We start from the raw sequence: 17,200 nt of genomic DNA on the forward strand, positions 1-17,200 counted from the left end.
AACGCCACGCACGTGGGGTCTGATAAAGCGGCAGTGCCACGCGTATAAATTCCGTTATGCCGGCGGCTTTCAGGTACCGCTTTTAAACTCTAGTACGCATCTGGAATTTCAACGCGTGCTATTATTATATGTATTATTACTCGGTTTACATCGGAAAAGGGTCACACCACGATACTCACCACACTTTCAGCAACTATCTAACTACCTGATTTCAACTTTTCACTTTTCTATCTCTCTTTTCTCTGTTTTGCTTATCTCTCTCTCTTTAACCCCCAATTTATACCTCGTCTTTTAACTTTACTCATTACCCCTTCCACTCCTTACAAGACTACGATAATGGCTGCTCAACAAGAGGTATGTGTACATATTTACCCCTTGCGATAAAAACCCCAAAGAAGTTCCATTCGACGCGTTCATCAAATTGTGGGAGATAGCTGATGAGAACTCATTCATTGATGTAGGAAAAAATCACTGAAGTCGGTGCTAACCGATTCGGCTTTGACTCTAGAGTTCAAGTTGATACTTTGAGAAGCTTATACCTTGTGAGTACAAAGGTTTCATCGGTCTTGCTCGATTACATGATCGACCTACTCCTTAATACGCGTACCGATACGCGTAAATTCCCCAAAATCCTCTTTTGCTTATGGTCCATTCCTATCTTGTCATCTCTCTCCCTCCTTCTTCTGAGATTCACATTATATCGTATATGCCTACTGCGTCCACTGGTATCGCAAATATCCTGCTTTTTACTCTCGGCTCACACAACCCCCTTCTGCCAAAAATTTGACGATCTGTGCTTTACACACAACCTCCTTTGAGTTTGGCGTATGGTTCTTCGGGTGCCTCATGCTAACTCATGCATATTGTTTTTTGATCCTTAGACCCCCGCTTTCCTCAAAGAAGGTACCAAAGAGGTCGACATCGCTGGTGTCGGTCACAAAGATTATGGATCCGAATCTACTTACTACAAGGAGACCGATTCTATCCAATACACCACCGTCGCTAAATTCCCTCCTGTCAAGAACCTCCCCAACACCGAGAGAAAGAGAATCCTCATCACTGGTGGTGCCGGTTTCGTCGGTTCTCACTTGGTCGACCGACTCATGCTTCTCGGTCACGAAGTTACCGTTCTTGACAACTTCTTCACCGGTAGCAGGACTACCGTCTCTCACTGGGTTGGTCACCCCAACTTCGAAATGGTCAGACACGATGTAGTCAACCCATTCCTTATTGAAGTTGACCAAATCTACCACCTTGCTTGTCCCGCTTCTCCTCCTCACTACCAATACAACGCTGTCAAGACCATCAAGACCTCTTTCATGGGTACCCTTAACATGCTTGGTCTCGCTAAGCGAACAAAGGCTAGATTCCTCATCACTTCTACCTCCGAAGTTTACGGTGATCCCGAGGAACACCCTCAAAGAGAAGAATACTGGGGTCATGTCAACTGTATCGGTCCCAGAGCTTGTTACGATGAAGGTAAACGAGTTGCTGAAACTCTTACCTACGGTTATCAAAGACAAGATGGTGTCGATGTCCGAGTTGCTCGTATCTTCAACACCTTTGGTCCTCGAATGAACCCTTACGATGGTCGAGTCGTATCTAACTTCATCATCCAAGCCCTTAAAGGTCAAGATATGACTGTTTACGGTGACGGTAACCAAACCCGATCTTTCCAATATGTTCACGATTTGATTGATGGTTTGATCCTTCTCATGAACGGTGACGAGACCCGACCTACCAACATCGGTTCTTCTCATGAGTTTACCATTATGGAGTTCGCTGAAGCCGTCAGAGTGAGTCAAATTGGCCTATCTGACATTCCAATGTGCTAATTTCGTTATGATCAGGACATTGTTGAACAAATCCAAAAGGATGAAGGTGTTGCTAACCCCAAACGAGTCAACATCATCCACAAAGAAATGCCAATCGATGACCCTCAACGACGAAGAGCCGACACCGCTCGAGCCAAGGAGTCTCTTAACTGGCAACCCAGATGGTCCGTCAGACAAGGTGTTGAGGGTGAGTTTTTCCTCAATCGGATAAAGGCGTGATTGATTGTGCTAATCTGTCTTTTCTTCAGAAATGGCCCGATACTACATGAAGCAAATTGCTGAAGGAAAGCTTTAAACAGCTCGTCTGCTCTCATATTATAGACTATTGCTTGCGTCATATCTTGGTCCTTTCTATAGAGTTTATCATTTTTACTAGAAAATTTGAAAATTAACCTTATCGTATATACACAATCATTGATATTTGGATATGCCACCATACCATACATAGGCAACGAACTTGATGTCTCAGCAGACTAGAACACCAGCCTGAGCTGCATTTAAGACTGCAACGTTATACTCTTTTCCTGCCATGTAATAGCAGGGTACGAATTGCATTTCTTCACCACTTTCGTCATTGATTTGATATCCACGTTGTTTGGGGTAAACGGTACGAGTAGTCGCGTATGTGCAGTGTCCGTCATAAACAAATAATTGATGATATTCAACCTTTGTTCGTACGATTTTTGTTTATTTGATCTGTCACATCCTTCTATACGACGACCTGGTATCAGATCTGACCGTGACATAATGGCTTCCATAGAGTCCAAAGAAACAACATCATCGTCAAATGCAGGACCATCGATATCAACACCTTCTTCACCTTTGCCCAAAGTCGTAATTGACGAAGTACCAAATACATCTTTAATAGATGTTGAAGAGATCGATCGAATCCAAGCAGGATACCATGCACCACCTATTCAACCTTCTGAACCAATAAGTACACCTGCACCAATACGAAGTGAACTTATCATACCAGATGCCCCTGCTCATCCACCTCCAGCTAAAGGTTTACCTTTATCAACTCCTTCTTCATCACTCACTCCCACTGTTCCTAGACCGCCTCAAGCAGATCTAGCAGAATTTGATCCTTTTGCTACACCAATTTCTGGTCCTTCTGAACCCATCACCTCAATTAACCCAAAACCTCAATCTAAAAATAAAGTAACACCTAAACAAATATTACCTGAAACTGAAAGTAGTGGATCTATAAATACAAATTCAACTTCGGAACCAAGTTTTAATTTTTCTGGTTTCTTAAAAGATTTAAGAATGAAATCTGCTGATCCTATTGCACGTTATTTGAAAAGGTAAGATATATCTCTACTTATCGGATGATATTAGCTAATATGCTTTTATATCTTAAAATGAAATTTCCCCTTCTAGTTTTTTATCGAATTTCGCAAAGAAACCATTTACTGTTAATGAACAAATTAAATTAATACATGATTTTCTAGCTGTAAGCTTACGAGTTAAAGATAGATAAAATGTCAAAAGCTTATATATACTTATGATTATAAATAGTTTATATCGGAAAAAATGTCACAAGTGGAACCTTGGAAATCTCAATCAATAGCTGAATTCGATAATGCTTTAGAAGCAATGGAGAAATTAGTTATGAATAGATTATACAATTAGTGAGAATCAAAAATCTATTGTAAATCATGTGAGCTCTAGCTGATGTCATCTCAAACATGTTCAGTACTTTTACACCTCAATTAGTACCTTCTCAACCTATAACTACTGATGATCTTGAAAGAGATGCTGTTTTCGCTCAAAGAGTAAGATTATTTGGATGGGTTAGAGAAAAACATCTCGATGTACCTGAAGGTGAAACTACACAGGGGTTTTTAGGATTCGCAGAACAAGGTATATTCTTTTCATCCAGACTTATGTAAAGCTTGGCTTAACTCATTCATGTTATGATAGAATTGCTCAAGATAAATCATTATAAAGCTCCAAGGGATAAGATGATTTGTATTTTAAATAGCTGTAAAGTCATATTTGGTGAGCTGTACGATACGTGTTGCGACATATTCAGCTAACCATGTTTGCAGGTCTGATACGGAATGTGTACGGTGCCGAAGCTACCGGGGCAGATGCTTTTGTGCCCATATTGATTTTCGTGGTTTTACAAGCCAATCCCGATAACATGTTGTCAAATATTGAGTGAGTTTGCTTGTATAATACAATTTAGTGCGCTTGCTGAACGGGATCGTAGATATATAAGCCGTTTCAGAAGCGCTTCCAAGCTACAAGGTGAAGCGGGATATTACCTCTCCAGTTTGGTTAGTCGTGTACTATCCGATCTGTATCAGGACTTGTACTCATGTGTGCTTTTACCAGAGCGGAGCAATTGCTTTTATTGAAACGATGGACGCTTCTAGTTTAAGTAATATTACTCAAGCAGAATTTGAAAAGAATGTGGAAGATGCTATTCAAGAATTACCACCTTCTCCTACAGCATCTACATCTCGAGCATTACCACCAACAGATATGTCACCATTTTCAGCTGTAACTTCAGGAGAAGAAGCTGCAAAACCATTATCTCTTACTACTACTGTACAAGCATTAGATGGTACTAAAAGATTTTTTCAACGTACAGGTAATTTAGCTCAAGAAGCAGTAAGTAAACCATTAAGTGCAATTGGTAAAATATTAGAAACAATGCAAAGTCCTTCAGATGATCAATCAGAAGATGGAAGTGAAGGAGAAGAAGAAGAAGAAGAAGCAGATTCATCATCAAGAGATGTATTTCGTACTCGTACAAAAAGATCACAATTTAATAGAGCTATTACACCTGAAAGTCCTTCTAGAAATTTTCAAGGATTTGGATTGGGTGTACCAAATGAATCATCTACACCTGTTTCAAGAGCGTTAGTTTAATCAATTTCCTTTCATACTAATTTGAAATCAATTAAGCTGATAAGTGGTTTTTTTTTTCTTTTTTTTTTAAATAGAGGTACACCTTCACCTAATGATCAAATTAATTTACCTGATTTTTCTTCTTTACAATTACAATCAACTATTGATATGTCACAAGAATCATTTTCACAAATTAGAAGAGCAAATGTACAAACTTTACATCAAATGTTCCCTGCTTTAGATGAAGATGTAGTTGAAGCTGTTTTAGAAGGAAGTGGAGATGATTTAGGTTTAGCTATTGATAAATTATTAGAAATGTAAAATTAATCTCTTATCAAAAGGGATTTTGCAAGTCCCCATTGGATGTATAAATGACGAAATTTTTATGATTTTTGTGTATGAAATCAGCTGTATTATGTATTGTTTCTATCGGTGTGATATATATATATATCCTTATGCATAGAGTAAGATATCCTTTTAAGCAAAATCAAATTGATACCTCTAAAAATGGTATGTATACTTTATCTAGCTGTTAAGTATTTCTGGGTTATTGTTCAAATTTTCGAAAGCAATTTGACCCATATTAGAAAGGCTGCAATTAAAGCAATACTTCATTTGCTGAATTTCGATTAAGAGATTTCTATCATAACCAACAGAAATAATCAGCTAGTGCTTGTGTCTATAACGATACCTTAACTTACGTTGGGTAGAACGATGCAACTTCTAACAAGGGTTTCAGGTGCAAGTGAAACTTCCGTAGCTATGAAGGAAACAAGTATTTGTTAGCTTGTAAGTTTTATGAATGAATTATTATTATTATTAGATTCACCTAAGATGGTGACGCTAATTTGACCTTTAACATCCGTTTCAGGTTCAGGTTTACCATCCACTCTTGCCCATGCACCAACATTACAATTTGCTCCTACTATAGAATTTAATACGCAAGAATGTTGTTCTAAATTAGTACCTTCAAGTATGATTGCATCTTTTACTCTTACACCTGCTCCTACAGTTACACCTGGACCTATAGCTACATTAGGACCAATTTTAGCTGTTGGATCAATCGTAGCTGATGAGTCGATATAAACGGGAGAAATGACATTAGGGGATGATTTGGCAAGGAAATCAGGATTTGTTTTTTGAATTCGAGCGAGGTAGAGTGAATTGGCAGTAACAGCGGAACTAAATTGTAAAGATTTTAACCACGAAAACCTCTCTTTGAAAAATGAGTCAACTCACGCAGCTGTCTTAATTTGTCTCCAAAAGTCCTTGCATTCATAAACGTACATCTTCTTCGCAGCTGCTAGAGGTGCGATAACATCTTGTTCCAATCGTAAGATCTCGTCGGGCTTGACTAATGGATCCTCACTAATGTCGCATGTCAGCTTTCCACACCGACATGTTCCAGCTATAATTGACTTACGCAGCACGAGCGGTCTTCTCATCCATTGCTTTCCTGATTTCATCAAACAATGACTTATCAAACACTGTTTACACATCAGTCCAGGTTTCCAAGGTCTAGCTGGGTATTATCTCACAGTAAACACCACCGTTAACGGTGTTTGAAATCCAACTATCTGGCTTCTCTACATAGTGAACCATCAACGAACTTTCTGGTTCGGTAACGATACATCCGTATTTCTGGGCGGTCTCCTTCTTGACGTTGACACCCATGATTGTTCCAACACCTCTATGGCTTGAGTGAAGTTGAAGTAATTCTTGGAATGGGAATGCTGAGCAAATATCGATATTACAGATGAAGATGTTTTGCGGCACAGGTGGTCGAAGAATGGAATCTCTGACTGGAAATCAAACGTAAAGTCAGCTCGTCGACCCTAGAAATAGACATGCATGAGCAATCTAAGGAATTCCGGACTCACAATGATAGAGACCACCAGCAGTACCTAGCGCCTTGTATTCTCTCAAATAGCTTATACCGATATTTGGGAATTCTCGCTTGACCTCTTTGATGAATCCGCTCATAACTGAATCTTCATAAAAACCAATGATTATGACCTCGGTGAGACCAGGTACTTTAGCAAAAGCAGATAAGGGGTGCCATATCATGGGCTATGAGTACAACATTAGGAACCATCTTTTTAGATGTTCGAGTAGGACTAACCTTTCCGGCGATGGGCAAAAGCGGTTTAGGGCCTAATCAAGGCGAGATGAGCACTTCTCGCTGAAATAGGACCCGAAAACTACTTACAGTCAAGAGTCAAAGGTCTCATTCGAGTACCCTTGGAGGGACCTCCTATGAGTAAGACACCTTTTGTAACGGACATGTTTGGGGTTGGTATATTGTAAAGATGATATAAGATGACGGAGATATACAAAGATAAAAGTAAAGTTGACACGCGAATGAACGTGTAGCTCACTAGTATTGTTGTTAACTCTATAAAGTTATTGTTATTGCTACCCTGAAAACATGGTCAATGTAATATTAATTGATTAATACACCCTGAGATAACACACGAATACGGCAATACAATTCATTTATAACTTTGTCATTTCCTAATCACAACTAATCAGATTTGTAATTGTGATCTACACAATCATTGGAGAATTTCGTAATTCAACACATCCCCTAATCCTAATCCTAATCCTCACCCTTATTCTGAACCCTAAAGATGATCCCACACTTTCAAACGTATCAGACAAACACGATTAGCTCATTTACAAAGTGCATGTACTCATCTAACATTCAAACTCGCACCTCTAGCAAAAATCACATCACGCTTTGTAACAACGTCCATAGGTGAGTGAAACCATTGATTTATTGAAATGACGACGCTGATGCCCGTTATTTCAATATTCGTCATCATTCAACTCCGACCTCATGACCGACTCTGCATTTTCATTGGTCCCACTTCCACCATTTAAAGTGAACAACAATCTAGAATTTTGCTATCGCTGAATCACATCAGAGCCTAAATAGGCCGAGATAGAACTGTGCAATATGCCACTCACGGTACGAGCTGTGCATACGTTCATGGCCGAACATGGCGATGAATTGGAATTTCAAGCTGGAGAAGAGATTGTTGTCTTAGAAAAAGATGAAGCATTCGGAGACGGATGGTGGAGAGTAAGTCGAATAATTCGTCAACTGTGCTAACGAACTCCAGGGTCGCAATATCAAAGGCGAAGAAGGCTTGTTTCCAGCAACCTACATCACGGAGAATCCACCGACGCCAAAAGATCAGCCTCTCGGCCTTCCAGAGACCACCGCCGCACCTCAACCTACACACGTGAATGGCACGGCAAAATCAAGCGAAGCTTACCTCTCTGCACCTACCATACCAATCCCCGATGAATCTCCCAGGGGTACACATGATGCTGAAGGAGGTTTACTAGAAAGTGCTGTTGCTGCTGTCGAAACTACCGCTGTTTCTGTGGGTAATGTTATGGGGAAAACAATCGGCGAGATTCAAGATGCCATAGAATCCATCACTGCCAAGCCTGAGAGTGATGATGAGGAGGAATTGGGAATTGGACAAAATGCTCGAGCTAAGTTAGCCGAACAAGCTCGATTAGCAAATGAGCAAAGGGAAAAAAATCAAAACACCTCAAATGGTGGAGTAGCTGGATTAGTTTATTCTGACGAAAGTGAAGATGAGGAAGAGGAGTTTACGCGAAGTCCTAGAGCTGCTGGTATCAGAAGTATCGAATCTCCCATTATCAACGGGTTTCACTCTAGTCCTATTGCACTCGAGCAGAGTACCATTCCAGCCAAATCCGCTACGGCTCCCCCTCTTTCCGCTCAATCATCCACTCACTCAGTCAAACGATTCGATCCAGTCACTACTGGCTCACTGGAGCCTCCCGCACATATCCCATCTACCCCACCATTTGAAAAGCCAGCATTTACAACCCGTTCATCTGGTTCAGGTATCCCATCCAAGCCTGTACCCACTTGGAATGTAGACGATGTAGTAGCTTGGGCTCAAGCGAAAGGTTTCGATGAAGGTATTCCGGACAAGTTTAGAGGTGAGTTGTTCTGAGACTGTGTAATGCTAATATTTCATTAGAACACGAAATCACCGGGGATTTGCTTCTTGAGCTGGATGCGAACCTCCTCAAAGAGCTCGAAATTCCTCAATTCGGCAAACGAATGCGAATTGCTGCTGCCATCTCGGAGCTGCGTCGTCCTTCTTCCATGATTTCCTCCAACTCTCAGCAACTTTCTCCTTCTGGCCTCCCGATCGGTCAGGCTGGAAACGCCTCCTTGCGGGGTATGAGCGCACCTCCCTCCTCTATGGGACAACCGTTCCCATCCACAACTCCCCCTTTAACGACACCTCCTACGTCCGCTTCTACGGGCGCGACAAACGATGATATCCCTCATGGTGTCTGGGCTCACAGTAGAAAGTCCAGTAACGTCGGCTTGGGAATGCCCACACCCATGGCAGCTATCAATGAAAACCTCGCCCAGACCCCTTCATCTAATCAAGCCAGCTCTACGGCTGCTAGTCTACCTGCTAGTCCGGTCACACCTAATTCGGCCGTCACAAAACGGGAATCCACCGGATCGATGGGCCACAAACGAGGTAAACCAAGCACAGATAATAAGGAAAGATTGAGCTTCTTTGGCCGAGCCCGTAAACCTGCTCCCCCAAGCTCCGTCTCACCAAGTTCAGAACAGCAGCGGACCTCCTCGCGTCTTGGCTTCCCAGGATCCAACCGAGTCCACCAGATGCAACCAGCTACCCCTGAAGCCAATAGAAGGATATCCGGAAATGGAGTTGGAAATGCAGCTGCGCTCAAGCAGATCGGTACTCCGGATTATTCTGGTTACTTGAAAAAGAAGGGAGATAGATACGGAACTTGGAAACAACGGTTTTTTGTTCTCAAGGGTTCTCATCTTTATTTCTTGAAGAGTGAACATGAAGATCGGGTCAAGGGTCACATCGAATTGCAAGGTCACCGAGTCATTGTCGATGAGAACACAAATCCTGGCTCATACGGATTTAGACTTACCAGCGGACCCAATGACAAAGCTCATTACTTCTCGTCTACAGAGCAGATCGCCATCCGAGAATGGATGAAAGCGCTCATGAAGGCTACTATTGCCAGAGATTACTCAGTCCCTGTCACTTCCTCGTGCAATATTCCTACCATTCCCCTGGCTGAAGCCCAAGCCATGGCTCCTCGTCCACCAAGTCCTGCTACTCGAGAAGCAACTCAAAGAGCTACGAGGCGAGAGAACCCCAACCAGCTTACTGCTCATGATGCGAACATATTGGTGAGTCTTGTGAATTGGAGGATTACGCTGACAGTGTAGATGAGTCTCGATACCACCTCTGGTGAACGACGAAGAGCGAGCCAACAGCTGGGTGCTGCTTCACCCGGTAGACCAAGCCGAGATAATCGAAGACCGTCCAGTAATTACAATGGTTCTGCTCGTCCGACAAGCAGCTTCAACGAAAGTGCAAGACCAACGGTAAGTGCACAAATCGGTCAATTGCAACAAAAGCTAATAATCAGTTCAGTCACAGGTACATTCGGCCCATCAAACCGAGGACACTGCCAGAAATAATGATCCCGAATCGGTCAAATGGGTAAACTCATTATTGCCTCAAGCATATCCTCGAGCCTCAGCTATACCTAAATCGTTCATTTCGGGTGAAGTGATTTTCCTCCTTGTCAAACACTTGTCAGGTGTAGAACCTTCACCACCTGTACCTCCTCAAGCTTTTGCTCCTGACGCATCTGGTCAACCTGGCTTGGATGGTTTATTCTCCATGATGGATATCCTGATTGATGCTGGTGTAGATACAGCCGGAGTCAGCATCAATGATGTGAGAAATGGTGATTCCGCTCAAATTTCGAAATTACTAAATAGTATAAGGGGATGGTATGAGGAGAGAGCTGGCACGGCTCAATAGTCGAATGGAATATCTAGCATAGGAATCATTATAATACAATTTAAATATTCGGCAATACGAATAGAATGGTTCGTGTCCTTCTCAATATTGCTTGCACTCTCATATTTATTTTCAGTTTTTCTCGTCAATAAAATTATAATATGATAATCGATAAATACCATTTGAAATATATAACCCCTCAATATCATGCTTGAGATTGAAACGCTACTTTATGCCAATCTAAAAGGTTTTCTCACCGAATCGTTCTCTTGGTTATCGGTGATCGCAAATTTGGCATTTGTCGGTTCGATCTCTGAAATGCGCGAAGTTATGCATATTATACAACGTAGCTTTGTTCGCAATTATGCATTTCTTACTCCTGATTGGTCTCTCCATTCCTCGAAGAATTTCAACATATCATATGTGATTCGTCTTCTAACTGTCTTTGCAGAATGAATTAAATGCGATTTCTTAACCTGTAAGGAATGCCCGATAAGTGAAATTATATACGATGATGTTTGAACATAACTTACATAGGGAGCATCCAGATCTTCATTCATAGCTGCCAAAGCTGCATCTTGACAAATTGAAGCTACTTCTGCACCTGAACAACCTTCGGCCTACGAATCGGCGTTATCAGTAATTGCGACTGGAAGATACTTGGGGTAGCTTCACTTACAATTCGTGCTAATTCTTCAATATCGATTCCTGGCTCAATAGCCATAGTGGCTAATCTAATTTTAAAAATGTCCTTTCTTGTTTCTAAATCAGGCGCACCGACATATAAAATTCGATCCAGTCGACCAGGTCGCATCAAAGCGGAATCCTGAATGCAAATATAGACACTCAGTATGGCGATTGAAAATCGAATCATGATCAATTAGACTTACCAAAACATCTGGTCTGTTTGTAGCAGCTACGACTGTGACACCTGATAATTCCTCGATACCGTCCATTTCGTTCAATAATGAAGTTAAAACACCTGAATGGGTATGATCATCTGATCTAGCAGATCCTAAAGCATCGATTTCATCCTTGAAGAATATCGACGTTAGCATTGTTTACGATCATAGATACCTTAAAAGGCGTGCTTACGAAGAACACAATAGAGGGTGAAGCAGCTCTTGCTTTTCTGAAAATTTCTCTAACGGCTCGTTCAGATTCACCGACGTATTTATTCAATAGCTGATCAATAAACATCAGTTATCCATGTGTTCTTCAGCACAGGCGCGACTACTCACCTCTGGACCTTTGACAGCGATGAAATTGATACCACTTTCAGTAGCCAATGCTTTCGCAGTCATAGTTTTACTACAACCTGGTGGACCATAGAGCAAAACACCTCGTGGAGCTTCTACACCAAGACGAGTGAAAGTATCTCTATGTGTTAATGGCCATTCAACACATTCTCGCAATTTTTGCTTGACCTCCTCTTGACCACCTATATCTGACCATTTGACAGCTGGAGTTTCAACAAATACTTCTCGCATTGCTGAGGGTCGAATGGTGGGGAGTATAGTCATGACGTCGGTATTCGTCAGAGTCGGTGTACTGCCTTCGGCAGGATTGGAAGAATGCCATCGTTGAATAGCAGCTGAAGCTGATTCTCTAATCAGTGAAGATAGATCCGCACCAACATAACCGTGAGTTTTCGATGCTATAGATGATATTTCTTGATTCGAGAGAGAATGAGGCATTCTTGAGAGCATTATATCAATTATTTGACGTCTTCCATTGGCATCCGGTATACCGATTTCAATCTCTCTGTCGAAACGACCAGGTCTTCTGAGAGCAGGGTCTATACTATTCGGTCGATTCGTAGCTGCTACTACGAAAATCCTTTCTTCACCTGCGTCTTCTTGACTCATCCCATCCATCAATGTCAAGAGCGTTGCGACAACTCTTCTTTCGACTTCACCACCTTCTCCACCATCTCTTCTAGGACATAATGCATCCACCTCATCTAACACGATTATGCATGGACTTCTCTTTTTCGCTTCGCTGAATACTCCCCTCACACGCTCTTCCGTTTCTCCATGATATGCTGATGATAGTTCCGGTCCATTGACGACGATACATGAACAGTTGGCGGATGAGGCTACAGCTCGAGCTAAGGCAGTTTTACCTGTTCCTGGAGGACCGTGGAGCAAGATACCCCTTGGAGGAGTAAGACCGAACATAGAGAATAAAGACGGATGCAGCATTGGAAGATCCAGAAGTGATTTAATTTGATCAATTTGTGGCTGTAAACCACCGAGCAAGCCATACGCTGCGGTTGGCGGTTGAGAAGGTGTAAAGAGATTGATATATGAAGGTATCGGTCCATCGGCGACACTGGATTTTGTTCGAGCAACTCCATCGACGGATGATTTCGCAGCGTTGCTGTCTTTTGTTGTCTTGCCGTTCTCCTTTTGACCGTCGATTACTATCTCGCTCTTCCAGCTCATCTCATATACGACCTTTTGGTTATCGTTCTCGGCAATCTTCAGCGACTCGACCCCATCTACAATTGACGCCGAATTGTCTTTCTGTGATACCTCGATGGAATCTATCTCGTAAGTGCGAGCAGTTTTCTCAGTCTCTCCGACAGTAATATTCAGCCTTGGCCGGACGTAGCTCATAGAAACTACGAAGAAATCAGTGCCTGGCTGCCGAACTTGATCTCAATATTCGACGCAACTCACTGAGAATCTCCTTTAGCGCAGCTCGAAGCCATTCTTTCTCCCTTTGCGAGTCTTCCGTGGCCAATAGCTTTGTCTTCGCCTTTCCTAGACCGACAGTCACTTCTTTGAGTGTAAGAAGAGCTGCTTTGCCGTAAGAGTGTATATCAGGTTTGAAACGATGAAGATTGACTGGGGATTCGGAAAGATTAGACAGGTGGCTCGGGGAAAGTATGATGGCTAATTCGCGGATCAATTCACACTATGCCCAATAGTCACGAACAACGGACTTTAAAGGCTCACCATCGTCCTCTATACCTACTCTAGGCCATGGCTGTACGACAGCGAATCCATTCGCTGATTTGAGTAGAACCCAATCACCAGCTACTAGCTTGTGAGTTCGAAGAACATCCGGCGATAAATAAGCTCGTCTAATTTCCCTTGTTCCTCTTGAAACGCTGGGTCCTGCTTCATCAGGTATGGCCCGTAGACTAGCTATAACATTAGCCATGTTTGACTATATCCACTCTCGGTGCTGCCATTGTCGTTGTAGGACACAAGCTTGAATATCAACAACGGCTAGAGCAGGTGCCGTCAAAAAAGTCAACAGAAACAACACGACCTCCACTTCACCAGATATCAGGCACAACGATGAACTATAGGAGGATGTCAGGCTCACATCTCGTAGGTAGTTGTTGCTATTTCGACTGCATTCCGCTCATTATTTGCAGGTGATTTCTTTTAACGCACCTTCTTATAAAGTAGTTGATCGTCTTCGCTATCTAGCAGCAATCACCATGTCGAGCTTACTTGCTGGATACGATTCATCAGATGATGAAAGTCCGGTAGTCGATGCTGGACCATCGACCGTATATGTAAATGGTGGACATCTTTCCCAACCAGATTTAGATGAAGACGAGGATGACGATAAGTTGGAAGAGGAAGCTCGGAAGGATGCATTCGGATTGTCATCAAGCAACGGACATCAATCAGGATCATCTTCAAAGAGAATAATCAAGGAAGTAGTGCAGTCGGCACCCGAAGTTCTCAAGGAGGTAAGCTTGACCATTCTTTGCTACTCACATCGAAGTTAACCTAGGTATACAGGATCCAAACGGTGCAAGTCTCGCTATCATCACTAGACCAACGGACAAAGTGGTCAATGTAAATCTTACATATGAAGATATGATGAAGCCTGTTGCTGGACCAGTAGATCCCTTCAATCAACGGAAAAACAAGGGCATGAATACACTATCAGGTTGGTTTTGCTTAAATTTGTTTGTCCCATTGCGTGGAGCTAACATTCGAGCGATAGGTCATGTCGAGGAGCAATCAATGGATAATTATTCTTTCGCAATGGCTCAACGTACATTTGACGTACATGGATACGCCTTAAATCCATCGATACATACGGGAGAATCACAACCGATAGTAGGATCGTTAAATCAAGCTCATCAAAATGGATATCAATCGATAGATACCATCCGACCTTCTAGATCAGAGAGGAAAGAGACGAAGAGGAAAAGAGGTGGAAAAGGAGATACAGGCGTCGTCGATGGTGAAGGGGCATACATGGGACCGTGGGCCGAATGGGCAGGTGATAAGGAAGTCGATCCTGTCGTGGAAGAAGAGGCTGAAGAATGGCGAGAAGAGAAGAGAAGAAGAGAAGAGGCTCAACAAGTAGCAAAGGAGAAGATGAAGGTTGCCAGGGATGAAAAGAGTATATTCCATGGTGAATGATGGTAATCTGTCGAATTTTATGGGATATTGAGCTGATATCGTTTTCAGGCAAGGATTTGCACGATTACGCTGGAAGGACGTATATGCATATTCCGACCGACACGGATGTCAAGCTCAATCCTTCCGATGGTGCTCCACCGCCAAACGCATATTTGCCAGAGAGGTGTATACATACATGGGTGAGTCAGGTCAGCCCCCTACCCTGTGAAAACGCTAAATTTGCCTGTAGACCGGTCACAACAAAGGTATCTCAGCGATACGTCTGTTCCCTCGAAGTGGTCATTTGCTATTAAGTGCAAGTATGGATACCAAAGTCAAATTATGGGATGTTTATCACGAAGGAAATTGTCTGCGAACATTCCTTGGTCACTCACAAGCTGTTAAAGATGTATCATTCAATAACAGTGGTACCCAATTCTTATCGGCGTCCTATGATAGACATATCAAATTATGGGATACAGAAACCGGCCAATGTATTCAAGCTTTCACTAATGGAAAAGTACCAAATGTGGTCAAATTTAATCCTGATTACGACAAGCAACATGTGTTTTTAGCAGGTATGCAAGATAAGAAGATTATTCAGGTTAGTGAATGCCGCAACCTCACACCACCACGCTATGCTGATCTTTTTGTTTAGTACGACTTGCGAATGAAAGAAATCGTACAGACTTATGACCAACATTTGGGCCCCGTTAACACCATTACTTTTGTCGATGAAAATCGTCGTTTCGTCACTACGTCTGATGATAAGACGATTCGAGGTTGGGATTACGATATCCCAGTAGTTATTAAGTACATTGCTGAACCTTATATGCACTCAATGCCAGCGGTCACCATACATCCAAGCAGTAAGTCTTGATCTCACTTTGTTAGGAAGTCCGCGAGCTAACTATAGATGCCTAGAAAAATACTTTGCTGGTCAATCACTGGATAATCAAATTTTGGTATATTCTGCAGATGGATCATTCCGACAAAACAAAAAGAAAAGATTTGCGGGACATACTATTGCGGGATACGCTTGTGCTATTGGTTTCTCACCTGATGGGAAGTATGTGTCGTCAGGTACTGGTAGTGGAGATGTCGTATTCTGGGATTGGAAGAATGGGAAAATACAAAAGAGACTCAAGGCTCATAGGGAAGTTGTCATTGATCATGCTTGGTTACCTAACGAACATGTGAGTCTTTTCGTCAAGGAAGGTTGGTATCATCGAATGCTGACGGTTTTGATTAGTCTAAATTGGTAACGGCATCTTGGGATGGTCTGATTAAGCTGTGGACCTAGAAGATGGTACAGTGGGGCTCAATTGTGGAAACAATATCATGTAGTTCACATCTCGTTGCAAGATACCATGTACACAAATAAAGATAACACAATTTCCAGGCCGACAGCACATACATTACAATACTTACATCATTCCAGCTTGTACATTGCAATGAGACCCTTGTAATACCGCTTACAGACAGGCGTCGTATTTCCCATCTGTTATCCGTCAGAAAGTCGTCATCATCGACGTCCTTGCCCTTTGGTGGTAGTCCTCCTTGTTGTTCTATTGATTGTTGTAATAGTCTTCATGGCAGGCTGGAGTGCTGGCTGACAAGAAGGATCAATCACCAATTTAGATTCAGGGAATTTGATGTTTCTTGTCCTTCTGATCTGAATGTGTCTCTTCGGTGATGTATGAATGGTAGCAGGGGGAGTGTTGAAATTCTTGATTATCGTAGAAGGTATTGTTACTTGGTTTCGGACTCTCGGAGGCGAATGACAGTGAATAGGAGGAGAAGGCAGGTAACGTTCTTTGACAATTGTAGTTGGTGTAGCTAGGTAATACCTTGAGCTATCGACCGTTTAGACCGTGAAGTCCGGGGAACAACTCACCTTGAACTTGGATTGTGGGCACAATTGGTTCCTGCTGATATATAGAATACGTAGGGTACATGGGATAGGTAGGATATCCTTGTATTATACCTGCCAAATTTGGGTTTGGTAAGATTACTGATTGATTTACCAATTGGTTCGTTGTGTATACTGGTGGCCTGTAAGGCTGTACAACGGTATTGACGACTATTAGATCCTCATGAGTATCCCGCGAATGATACTAGAGGTAGTGTCTTCAACAAAAAAAACTGTTACTCACTGACAGGCATATTCATATCTAATTAATAGGGTTATATTAGAAAAGAACGAGAAATAAGTAGAACAGGAAATAGTGTACACTTTCAGTATACTAGGCTTATATAT

The 17,200-nt window shown here is 42.2% G+C and overlaps 7 protein-coding genes across 7 annotated transcripts; 4 read left to right on the forward strand and 3 right to left on the reverse strand.

Moving 5' to 3' along the window:
- Positions 1 to 336: 336 nt before the first annotated feature.
- On the forward strand, positions 337 to 2,130 carry I206_105450 (uncharacterized protein; the record flags this gene model as incomplete). The annotated part of the gene is made up of 5 exons (XM_019155390.1): positions 337 to 354; positions 462 to 542; positions 882 to 1,796; positions 1,851 to 2,022; positions 2,084 to 2,130. 5 exons carry the CDS (start codon positions 337 to 339, stop codon positions 2,128 to 2,130), a joined length of 1,233 nt encoding a protein of 410 aa, XP_019011544.1.
- Positions 2,131 to 2,582: 452 nt separating this feature from the next.
- I206_105451 (uncharacterized protein) lies at positions 2,583 to 5,018 on the forward strand (the record flags this gene model as incomplete). The annotated part of the gene is made up of 9 exons (XM_019155389.1): positions 2,583 to 3,142; positions 3,219 to 3,291; positions 3,357 to 3,469; positions 3,535 to 3,701; positions 3,762 to 3,839; positions 3,890 to 4,001; positions 4,054 to 4,120; positions 4,179 to 4,708; positions 4,793 to 5,018. The coding sequence occupies 9 exons, from the start codon at positions 2,583 to 2,585 to the stop codon at positions 5,016 to 5,018; spliced, it is 1,926 nt and encodes a 641-aa protein (XP_019011543.1).
- A 277-nt stretch (positions 5,019 to 5,295) lies between these two features.
- I206_105452 (uncharacterized protein) lies at positions 5,296 to 6,982 on the reverse strand (the record flags this gene model as incomplete). Its single annotated transcript, XM_019155388.2, has 9 exons — positions 5,296 to 5,337; positions 5,399 to 5,457; positions 5,527 to 5,879; positions 5,937 to 6,065; positions 6,121 to 6,184; positions 6,236 to 6,499; positions 6,578 to 6,767; positions 6,820 to 6,851; positions 6,907 to 6,982. 9 exons carry the CDS (start codon positions 6,980 to 6,982, stop codon positions 5,296 to 5,298), a joined length of 1,209 nt encoding a protein of 402 aa, XP_019011542.2.
- Positions 6,983 to 7,656: 674 nt separating this feature from the next.
- I206_105453 (uncharacterized protein) lies at positions 7,657 to 10,582 on the forward strand (the record flags this gene model as incomplete). Its single annotated transcript, XM_070203120.1, has 5 exons — positions 7,657 to 7,782; positions 7,901 to 8,684; positions 8,726 to 9,939; positions 10,027 to 10,137; positions 10,193 to 10,582. The coding sequence occupies 5 exons, from the start codon at positions 7,657 to 7,659 to the stop codon at positions 10,580 to 10,582; spliced, it is 2,625 nt and encodes an 874-aa protein (XP_070059221.1).
- Positions 10,583 to 10,923: 341 nt separating this feature from the next.
- Positions 10,924 to 13,732, reverse strand: I206_105454 (uncharacterized protein; the record flags this gene model as incomplete). Its single annotated transcript, XM_019155386.1, has 8 exons — positions 10,924 to 11,037; positions 11,095 to 11,181; positions 11,241 to 11,387; positions 11,452 to 11,595; positions 11,657 to 11,746; positions 11,803 to 13,187; positions 13,246 to 13,461; positions 13,525 to 13,732. The coding sequence occupies 8 exons, from the start codon at positions 13,730 to 13,732 to the stop codon at positions 10,924 to 10,926; spliced, it is 2,391 nt and encodes a 796-aa protein (XP_019011540.1).
- A 286-nt stretch (positions 13,733 to 14,018) lies between these two features.
- I206_105455 (uncharacterized protein) lies at positions 14,019 to 16,243 on the forward strand (the record flags this gene model as incomplete). The annotated part of the gene is made up of 8 exons (XM_019155385.1): positions 14,019 to 14,276; positions 14,329 to 14,479; positions 14,537 to 14,953; positions 15,010 to 15,140; positions 15,191 to 15,544; positions 15,599 to 15,809; positions 15,865 to 16,136; positions 16,193 to 16,243. The coding sequence occupies 8 exons, from the start codon at positions 14,019 to 14,021 to the stop codon at positions 16,241 to 16,243; spliced, it is 1,845 nt and encodes a 614-aa protein (XP_019011539.1).
- Positions 16,244 to 16,465: 222 nt separating this feature from the next.
- I206_105456 (uncharacterized protein) lies at positions 16,466 to 17,112 on the reverse strand (the record flags this gene model as incomplete). Its single annotated transcript, XM_019155384.2, has 3 exons — positions 16,466 to 16,779; positions 16,838 to 17,023; positions 17,097 to 17,112. The coding sequence occupies 3 exons, from the start codon at positions 17,110 to 17,112 to the stop codon at positions 16,466 to 16,468; spliced, it is 516 nt and encodes a 171-aa protein (XP_019011538.2).
- Between the last annotated feature and the right edge of the window lie 88 nt (positions 17,113 to 17,200).

The sequence above is a fragment of the Kwoniella pini genome, chromosome 7 (genome assembly GCF_000512605.2).
Source record: "Kwoniella pini CBS 10737 chromosome 7, complete sequence".
Lineage (NCBI taxonomy): Eukaryota > Fungi > Basidiomycota > Tremellomycetes > Tremellales > Cryptococcaceae > Kwoniella > Kwoniella pini.